General features: G+C 33.5%; 2 protein-coding genes across 3 annotated transcripts; one reads left to right on the forward strand and one right to left on the reverse strand.

The window, feature by feature from the left end:
* The first annotated feature begins 1,413 nt into the window (after positions 1-1,413).
* On the forward strand, positions 1,414-4,777 carry LOC102662733 (proteasome subunit alpha type-4). Of its 2 annotated transcripts, none has more exons than XM_006576442.4 (2): positions 1,414-1,607; positions 3,861-4,777. In XM_006576442.4, exon 2 carries the CDS (start codon positions 3,876-3,878, stop codon positions 4,626-4,628), a length of 753 nt encoding a protein of 250 aa, XP_006576505.1. In that variant the 5' UTR covers positions 1,414-1,607; positions 3,861-3,875; the 3' UTR covers positions 4,629-4,777. The 2 variants fall into 2 exon arrangements, with proteins under 2 accessions (XP_006576505.1, XP_006576504.1); XM_006576441.4 differs by having other exon boundaries at positions 1,450-1,607; positions 3,856-4,777.
* Positions 4,778-6,286: 1,509 nt separating this feature from the next.
* LOC100789678 (protein trichome birefringence-like 34) lies at positions 6,287-9,974 on the reverse strand. Its single transcript, XM_041014266.1, has 5 exons — positions 9,592-9,974; positions 8,858-9,035; positions 7,950-8,146; positions 7,128-7,286; positions 6,287-6,894 (listed from the first exon to the last, which is right to left on the reverse strand). Exons 1-5 carry the CDS (start codon positions 9,924-9,926, stop codon positions 6,546-6,548), a joined length of 1,218 nt encoding a protein of 405 aa, XP_040870200.1. The 5' UTR covers positions 9,927-9,974; the 3' UTR covers positions 6,287-6,545.
* Between the last annotated feature and the right edge of the window lie 354 nt (positions 9,975-10,328).

Here is a 10,328-nt window from a genome sequence, read left to right on the forward strand (position 1 = left end):
CCATATCATCCAAGTCTATCACTAGAGGTGCCACCTTACGAGCATCCGCTCACGTCAAACAACAAGGTGCTAATGGTGGTACGCGAGACTCAGGCAACATTGATCGAAGTTAGATAAGGACAAATGTTGTAGCTTCCGAGTCATCAAAAGTAGAGTTGAATCCCTCAGAAGGCACCAAAGAAGTGAACGGTAGAGAAGAGTCCAACAATGAGAGTTCCATTAAAGAAACATGACGATAGTAAGATGGTGTTGGCTAAGTCCACCATGCATAGAAGTCCAAGGTATGAGAGCACTTTCTGTATGTCCACCCACACTAAGTGACATTGAATGTGGTTGGAAAAAGTGTCAGTAAGACATTGGGTTGTGCAACCACACGAACTCGCATACACTAATCCATAATAGGTTATTTGTCTTGACGTTCACCATTAGAACCTAAAAAATGATAACAATGGAGTGAGTCCTCCATCCCCTCAAAAGCCATAAGCAACGAACATCAAGTCGCAAGCATAACCTACACAATGAATACATGTGGTCCACTAGCAAACACCACTCACGATATCATATTTCGCATATCTATCTCACACATTTCACATCTTGGGTCCAACACTGCTATTAAGCCTCCCAAGCTTAAGGGTCTCAGTACATATGACATAACGCTCTCACCAACCATGGTTATAGCTTTGTTCTAGTTAGGAATGTTAAGTGAGACCCATGAGTCCCTTGAACTAACCGAAAATACCCTTAGCTAAGCTATCACAACTCAACATCTCCCACAGGTTCCTTTGAACTGTTCAGACCATCCCCAAGTGTACCAATTGTATGTCATCTACTTCTCTTCAAATGATTCCTCACTCATCCTTCTTGATGAGAACCATCAATCTTCGAACAACGGTTGCATAGTACACGAGCATAGACATCAAAGAATAAATTTTCCACTGAATATGGCCTAACCCCAACTCCAGACATAACCGTCTCTCTAACTCCATTACACCTTTGTCATTGTTTGTTTATTTCTTTCATTTTCTTTGTAATGCTTGTTGATCCACATGACACTCCCGACTGCGTAGTCTCCTTCGTCAAACACACACAAAATCAAGTTTGATTTAAATATCTTAAAGACAAAATGACTTGAACAAAAATTAGATAAATTTTATTTTATCTTTATCATTAAATTATCAAATCAAATGATAATATATCTACCATTTGTGTCTTCCAATCCAAAGTCCAACAAAGTAGAGATATAAAAAAAAAATTTAATCCGCATGCACTAATATTATAAAAGAGTTTTATATTATTACTCAATCACACATAATCGTTTTAATTATTTTAAAAATTAATAAATTTATTATATATAATAAATTATGATTGAATGATTATATAAATTTTTAGTTCATTGATAATCTTTTTTCTCTAGAAAAAACTCTGATGTAAAATTAAAAAGAAAAAAAAAAGAGAGAAAAGGAAAAGGATTCATAATCATAAGTTTTCGTGTCCAAAGGGCAATTCGAGTCTTTGAAATCTCCCTTTCAAACCTTACACTCCTCATTTCGTTTCCGTAGCAGTTTTCTCACACTTCACCGCTGCTTCCCCTTCACCTCCGATTTCGTGTAAGTTATTCTTTTTTTTTTTCTTCTTTCGATTTCAGTTTCAGTTTCTATGTCTCTGGTTTTTAACATTCGGTGATGGTTCTCAAATAGGTCGAATAATTGGTTTTCTTTTATATTAGTTAAATCCGAGACTTTTATGTTACTCTGCACGGTAGATTTGCTTGTGGGTGGTTTAAAAGTTCGATCTTTGTGGTTTATGGAGATAGTTACATGTACCCTTTTTTTTCCCATGTCAAATTGACTTGCATAATTTTCTGAAGCAGTTAATTTTATTACCTAATGTTGATATCAATTACTGTATTTTTTTCTTCTTCAAAAATTAAGACTAGGGCAAAACGGATCAACCTCACAAAATTGTTTTGGGTTGAAAGATTTTTTTTTTTTTTCAAATCAAACCCCGACCTTGCTCTGAGTTATGTTGAGCATTCAAACTATAATAAAAGTTGAATGTTGAAATTTGATGTGTGATGTGTTCTTGCTTAGTTGCAATGCTAGTGAACCCTGATATGATGATTCGTTCAGAAGATGATGGTTATTCACACTGTTCATTTTGTACCTGTATTCTACTATCTATGTGCTGTTACATCTGAGTCATAATTTTGATCCTGAATTGGAGTTCAATGCTCCATCAGTTGCTTTCGATGGGCACGGAAGATTCATTAGGGTTACTATTGTTGCTTGGTATGGCTAAATTGCTAAGGCCTTTGTTTAAGAGCTTCATCTTTATGACTACCAAGCAATTCAGCTAAAAAGTTGCTTTAAATTTAAGCTATTGTGTGTGGGATACCGACTCAACAACCAGAACCAATTCCACTGGTGCCGGTCTTTGGAAGCTTATCTCCTAGGGATATGAAGATCTTAGTTCATTAGTCTCTTTAAACTTCCGTGATGGTTTGTTTATCTGCATCAGGTTTTGGAGCATGTTAGGGTGGGAAATGTTCCTTCTTTTGATGACTTTTCATTGCCCTCACCATATCCCTAACTTGCATAACTTGTTGATTAAAATTTCTCAAGGTTCTTACTATTGTTCTGTTTCCATGTTCAAACTTCTAATTGATCTTGGGTTTCCATTTTCAAGGTTCTCATTGATCTTGGATTTCCTTTTTTAAAGAGGACATATTCAACAATGTCATAAAGTCAAGTGAACAGGAAATTTGGTCTGATTGAAGGTTCTTTAGTTGATTAGATTTTTAACAATTAAACAAGTTTCCAGGGTTGTCCACTAAATGAGTTTCCTGGGTTGTTCCTTTCATATCTATAGGAAATTTGTGCACACTAATATGATGCTGGAGGCTTCACTCTGCTTAGCATGCCCTTGTAATTTTGCTATGCTCAGCTTGTCCATATTGTGTAGAGGGTTGGCTTGCTTTGTAGCTAAGTTGTCCCTGTAGCATCTGTTAAGAAGGGCAGATGCTGATTCTTAGTCCTTGTAATCCTGAGTATCTGCAATAGTGGCATATTCTGAACGATTGTAATGTGCTGCATTAACATCTGGAGATATGGCTTTATTTAGTATTATCAGATGAAAAGTATTAATTCTCTTCAGTATCATTTTTTCGACAAAAGCCATGACCCTGGACCTTTAACCTTTCAGAAAGTAACAGCTTATTATGTATGAAAGAATTCTGGAATCCACTAATATAACTTAGTTTAAATGTATTCAGCATGATCCTGTTCTCAACCACCACATGAGAATCATGAACCATCCATATTTTAATAATTTTGTAAGCTCAAATTATGGAGCCAAGGATTAGTATTCCAATTGTATTCTTCACTCCCATGGGTACTCAGCTGAATAATATTTTCCTTCGGGTCTTTAACCCCTGTATTAAAGTCGAGCAATTTACAAATTCCTGGCCAGGAGTATAAAGGATATCTTGGTGGATACTGCTATTCATATGAAATCATTTAAACAGACACACCGGCAGTATCGTCAAAATTTTCCTAAACATTTTTTAAAACAAGAGAAGACAATTACAAGGTAAACAGGAGTGTATGTCAGAACAGACCCATTTGGTAGGATGGTGAGAATTGATTTTTGCTGAAAGAGCGAAAGGGTTGGGGGTAGCTCAGGAGAATTTAGATCATTCCATTGTTTTACTATCTTTTAAAATTTATAATATTCTGCTGAGCTTGTAAGTATATAGAGAAAAAAGTATTAGAATTTTAATTCTTTCTCTCCTTTTTGCATCAAAGTAGGAAATACCTGTTTAATTTCTTTCATTTCCATTTTTGCTACTTTTCATAGATCAGTAGTCAGAGATCAAAATGTCTCGAAGATATGACAGCCGTACAACAATCTTCTCCCCTGAAGGACGTCTTTACCAAGTGGAATATGCAATGGAGGCTATTGGTAACGCTGGTACCGCAATAGGGATCTTATCAAAAGATGGGGTTGTGCTGGTTGGTGAAAAGAAAGTCACATCCAAGCTGCTCCAAACTTCAACTTCCACCGAGAAAATGTACAAGATTGACGATCATGTTGCATGTGCTGTGGCTGGGATAATGTCTGATGCGAACATCCTAATCAATACCGCTAGGGTCCAAGCACAACGCTACACATACGCCTATCAAGAGCCCATGCCAGTTGAGCAGTTAGTTCAGTCTCTCTGTGATACCAAGCAAGGTTACACCCAATTCGGTGGTCTTCGGCCATTCGGAGTCTCGTTTCTGTTTGCGGGATGGGACAAAAACTTTGGCTTTCAACTTTACATGAGTGACCCTAGTGGAAATTACGGTGGCTGGAAAGCTGGAGCCATTGGGGCAAATAACCAGGCAGCACAATCAATACTAAAACAGGATTACAAGGATGATATCACAAGAGAAGAAGCAGTGCAACTTGCATTGAAGGTTTTGAGTAAAACCATGGACAGCACAAGTCTAACCTCGGAAAAGCTTGAACTTGCAGAGGTTTTCCTTTCACCCTCTGGAAAAGTCAAGTATGAAGTTTGCTCCCCAGAGGCCCTGACTAAGATGTTGGTGAAGTCTGGTGTAACCCAACCTGCAACAGACACTGCCTAGTTTGCTATTCCATGCTTATTGCACTTTGATTATGCCTATCTTATTCATTTGTGGTGCTTTTGGCATTAGATGGCAGATATTGGCTCAAACATTTTTCAAGTTAAAACACATTGCATGTTGGTAATGCTAATGGCTTTGTATTAGAGATATTGATGGTATGTGCGTTCCATTTGATTAACCACCGAATTTCCATGATTTGGTACTTATTATTTGAATTAAGGCTATAGGATCAGCATATCAGCTTGTAAGCATTTTTCTAGGTGCTTGTTTAGTTAAGATTAATTTCGGGAAAATAATAGCCTATTTTTCAAAAACTTTTTCATGAAGCTGACAAACTAGTGATTTCTCTTTCTAAAATAAACTAAAGCTCATACATGTGATTTAAGAAAATGTTTAATTTTATTTTGATTAATTATAAAGTATTGTATTATTTATACTATATTTCGTAGAGATTTGTAAAATAAATGTTAAAAATATTCATTTTCTACGTTTAACATATATATAACAGATGTTGAAAACAATAAAATATCTTATCATTTTAAAGTAAAAAGTAAAATGAAAATATTTTTATAATTATAAAATATGAAAAGTACTATCTTAAATTAACTAGGCTGTCATGCTTTTTTGTTAGTATCTTAGTGATATGCCTGGGGCAACTCTTTCTTATCTCGAATTAACAAGTATATGATATAAATATGTTGGGACTTATGCGGTTTGCTATATGTCCCAAACGGGTTCAAACATCAAATGTCAGTCACTAAAATTGATCTATTTTTAAATTTTCTTAAAAATATTAATGAATAATGAAAATTACTTGTAATACTACCCAGTATAAATTTGAAATATCATGCATGCTTCACTTGTGCCGTTTAAAGCTAAAATTAACAGACAAATGAACTTGTTCTAGACTAGTGTCGGGCCCAGGCCCAAAATATCCGAAATTGTGGCCTCAGATAACTCTCCACCACTTCAAAAATTTCACTGAACAGAAGACTCAAAGATTCAACACAACCAGAACAAACAGAAAACTCATGGTTGTTTTTTATTCGGTTTAAATTTTTTTATTCATGTTTTACAGGTTTCTCTATTTTAATTTTTTTATAAGGTTATGGTATAGTGCTCTCTTTTTTTTGTCTATACTAAATGTATCCTCCACCGGATAACCTTAGACTTAATTAAACTGAAACAATCATATGTCAATTGATATACTTATATGATGATTTCATGATATGTGGTTTAACTAGTTGAATCTTTTACAATCAATTTTTCTAAAATTTAGTTTTTGGGGATATTCATTTGTCCGAAATAATTGATATTTCCTTCTAAAAGTCAACAATTATTATTTATTACGCTACTAACGTATGTGTGTGTTTGTTTTTTAAATTGTTTGCAATGATGTTTACCGAACTCTTTCTTCATTCATGTAGTTGGCATCTTGTATTACTACTATTCTTTTCACTAAATGTTATCCTTCGAGAATCTTTCATAAACATAACAAAGACGGAGCAACTAAATTCAAAGCTTATTGACCCAATTACTGTCACCACAATCATATATTTTGATTTCATCAAAGTCTGAAACTCGGATTTTTTTTAACTTTGTATGACAAATGAGAGATCAAGTCATTCCCATGAAAAAAAACTACTACATGACCAAACTAACAACAACAAAATTTTATTTCACTAAATAAAATTGACTACATTGATTACAAATGACAAAATAGACATTAAGAAAATATACTAGCATATATGAGAGGCAACTTTTTTTACACTTTAACTCCCCTCACACACCAATTAAGTGAAAAATAAGATAACAACGCTCAAAGCAAAAGAAAAAAAAAACACAGGATAAACAAAATGAACAACTTGGCATGCAAAATACTACATTCCAAACTTAATTTTTCTAGTCAAATGTTAGTCATCGATGAAAAATATAGGCATAGAGTAGCTCATTCCACGCATCAGGCACACCAGGGAGGCACCAATGTATGCAATCAGCATAAGTTTTTGGATTTGATAATTGTTCTTCGGTTAGAGGGTCCCATTGCTTTCTATAGATTGATGGGTGCCCTTCTTTCCTATACTCTGAGAGCTGTGTGATGTTAAGCAATTGAACATTCAAACCTCTTCCATTCAAATTTTCAATCACATTTTCCACAACTCGCATCATACTTGGAATTGAACCATTCCCCCAATACCCTTCTTCTGTAATTTGATCTGTTTCTTTGTAACAATTGTCACCCTTAGTGCCTCCCCATTCATGAGCCCTGCCATTTTTTTTGTAATGTTACAAATCTAATTAGTGCATTGATTAGATTATAGTGTAATTATATAACAATCAATATGTAACGTACTTTTGTAATATTCATGACATATAATTTGTGTATGTTACATATTGATTGCTCTATAATTAAACTATGATCTAATCTTATATCTTATATTTTTAAGATAGGTTGTAAGCTATTTATAATGATGGGAAACGAGGAGTTGTCACACATACTTTTGGTGAGTTGGTGACATAGAAACGAAGAACAACTTGGTCTTGTTAGGTTTAATATGGACTTCCAACCAATCTGACCAGGTCCTCAAGGCCATCTCATAGACTCGCACCATACCTACCCTTTTGCTTATCCCATTTGGGTCTCCAAATGAACCCCACCTGCTCGCAGGTTACACTGTCACTATAAACATTAAGACAGTACTGACAAAAAAAACAAAAGAATTAGGACTAATGCAAGTTGTATCTTCTTAAGAGTTAAGTTATCTTGTTAGCTTACTAATCGTTAATTTTATAAAAAAAATATGTTAAAAAATATACATACAAATGTAATATTTTAGGAGTTTAATTTTTATATAGTATAAAGATTTATGCAATATAAACTAATTAGAAATCACCTATGATTTTCAGAGTAATTATGACAAAAAGTTAATATATTTTTATCATATATAATAATCTCTCATTGAATGTTAATATATTTTTTTTTGAAAAAAATTATTTTTATCTCTAAATATATAAATTGGTGGCAATTTAATTCTTGAAATAATAAAATTCTGATTTAGTATGTGATTGTGTAAAAAAATAAAATTAAAACTAATAAATGAGAAGAAAATCAAACGTACCCTATAGCTAACTCTTATACTTAAGTTTTGTCCTTAAATGAGAGGCATAGGATTATTCATTTATGGTGGAAACATCACAACACAATCGCATGTAGTGATGTACATGGTGGTTGAGAATTGGATTGTTGAAAGGCATGAAGTTGATGAAATTAAGAAAGTGATGATGGGGTTTTCATTTTGGTGAGTTGTTGTTTGTACTTACAGCACATTCATTGCGCGCCTTCTCCACCAGAGGAAAGTGTTGAAGACCAGAATGTCTGCATCAGTCCAGTACCTAGCATGCTTCTCTATGGCCTGCACTCTCACAGTCCTTTCGGCTACCCTATGGTTCACAGGGTCATCCGAGTTTGATTCTACCAGCAATGGGGCCCAATAGAACTCGATTGTTGCATTGTATTCCTTCATTAAATTAATTAACGTGTCAATTCAGCAACTAGTTAAATCTCATTTTTTTTTTGGCATACAATGAAAGATACTGAAAATTAAACCTAAGATTTTATATATATTATCCAAACTTTTTATTACTAAGCCGTTTGTTTTTTGGTATACATGCAATGAAAACATTTATGATCAAACCTAAGATTTCTTGTATATTGTTCAAACACTACCACCAAGCTGACTTTAGTGTTTAATCTCGTAATGAGATACTTAATTACAAAAATCTTATCTGATTATGAGTTAATACGATACATAGTCTCTTTTTTCTTTTTCATTTGAAATATGATGAGAAAGGATATTAATTCATGAAACTTGTGTATACATACATTATGTTTATATATGTTCATACAATATATCGTCAAAGAAAGCATATATACTCAAATCATGCTTAATCATGTGTACCTTCACATTCTTATCATGTAATTTTGATTAATTCAGTCATTTTAAGTGATTTATATATACTGAACAGCTTAATTTCTTTATATCCATTTACAATTTTTTGTCATACATAATTCCTTTCAAATTAATTTATGCTCAAGTATATGTAGGTAAATTAAAACAGCTTTTGAAATAAAAATAAAAGTCAGTAAGAATAGTTTTGAAATGTAAGGAGTGAAAAGTAAGTAGGACACTAGGAGTAAGGTTATTCTTTCTATACTCCTATAGACTTACTTCGGCCTTAAAAATGTTGAGTGACCCATTTGCAATAGTCCGCATGGATTTGAGAGTTGGGGGAACAGAAGATTCAACAAGGCAAACCATTGAAACCCACTGGCCTCTGTTGAGAGAATCCCCCACAAACACCATCCTCTTGTTCCTTAGCCTTTCAAGCAATGCTGTGGCATTGAACCTTATTAACAAAGAAGGAGCCACATTTCACAAAGCTCAAAAAACATTACCAAAATCAAAATATTGAAGAATGCCATACATCTAGCTAGATACAAAAGAATGAGTCTTTAAAAAAGAAAAATGCTTACAACTATCCTTATTAGAACAGTATTTAATTAATCAGTCATAGAAATAGAAATTTTACATGAAAATTGTTATTAATACATTTTCACCATGATTTCTAAAACAAATATAATTTTCTTTTGTTGATTCCTTAACTATGTACCCTTATGACACTGGTAAACAACATTGTTAGGGTGTATTTGGAAGTTATTAGGTTTTGAAAGGAAAAAGAAAGAAGGACAAATTCGTTTCGTTTCCAATAAATAATTTTTAAAATAGAAGAAATAAAATGATAGATTAGGACAATCATCTCTTAATCGTTTGTTTATTTTTTGTAAACATTAATATTATATAACTTTCTTAATTTAAGAATAATTTCTTTCCTCCCTTTTCTTCTTCTCAATCTCATTTTTTAAACACATCCTTAAAATTTGTCATAGGATAGGGAGAAAGACCTGGGTAAGTCACATTGGTGGGGCTTCCACCTCCAATTCTGGTAGCTTAGATCCTTCCTTCCAAACTTCTCACAAGCCAATTGATCAGACATGAACGTGCACTGATGCTCCTTGTAGAGTGGATATGATTCATTATCAAAAACCCACTTGCCAGAAAACAAGTTACATTTTGATAATGAATGTAACTTGTTCCTTTCATTAGACCATTGTTCTCCCTCCTGTGTTAGATAAATGGCAGCGACAACTAGAATAGTGGTTAAGATGGCCACAAGAGACTGAAAAATGTTTCTGATTCCCCAATTGCTCCCTAGCACTATTTGATGTGCCTTTGCCATTTACATTCAGTTTGATCTTTGTTTCTCGTTGCATCTCTTCCTTACTCCCTTTTGAAGCTTCTTGAAACCGGTTGGTGAGCTAGAAAATACTTTTATCATCTCTAGTTGAGTTGTATGTAGTAGGTAGAGGATGATTCATATTGAAGCTTTTGTATGTTGTTGTTGAAATATTTGCCAAAGATAAAAGACTCAAAATTATCACACCCACTTTTGACTTAGAGTTTGACTAATAAGGATTTATAAAATAAAAACAGAAATGAAAATTGAACTTTAATTCCAAAGTTAGAGATTGAAGGGTTAAGGGAAGTAACTTTTTATGAAATAAAATAAAATAAGGCACCTATCAATAATACAATTAACTGATCATTAAAAATATATATGTTTAATAAGTTATGGACAGGT

Source organism: Glycine max, chromosome 3 (genome assembly GCF_000004515.6).
Source record: "Glycine max cultivar Williams 82 chromosome 3, Glycine_max_v4.0, whole genome shotgun sequence".
Taxonomy (NCBI): domain Eukaryota; kingdom Viridiplantae; phylum Streptophyta; class Magnoliopsida; order Fabales; family Fabaceae; genus Glycine; species Glycine max.

Bases quoted from the DNA above. Each gene is read 5' to 3' on its own strand.
- LOC102662733 (XM_006576442.4), top strand. From the start codon at position 3,876: ATGTCTCGAAGATATGACAGCCGTACAACAATCTTCTCCCCTGAAGGA.
- LOC100789678 (XM_041014266.1), bottom strand. From the start codon at position 9,926: ATGGCAAAGGCACATCAAATAGTGCTAGGGAGCAATTGGGGAATCAGA. The intron at 8,147-8,857 runs GTAAGTCTATAG...AATTTAATGAAG, and splicing joins TCAACATTTTTAAGGCCGAA to GAATACAATGCAACAATCGA. The intron at 7,287-7,949 runs GTAAGTACAAAC...ACCTGCGAGCAG, and splicing joins AGGCGCGCAATGAATGTGCT to GTGGGGTTCATTTGGAGACC.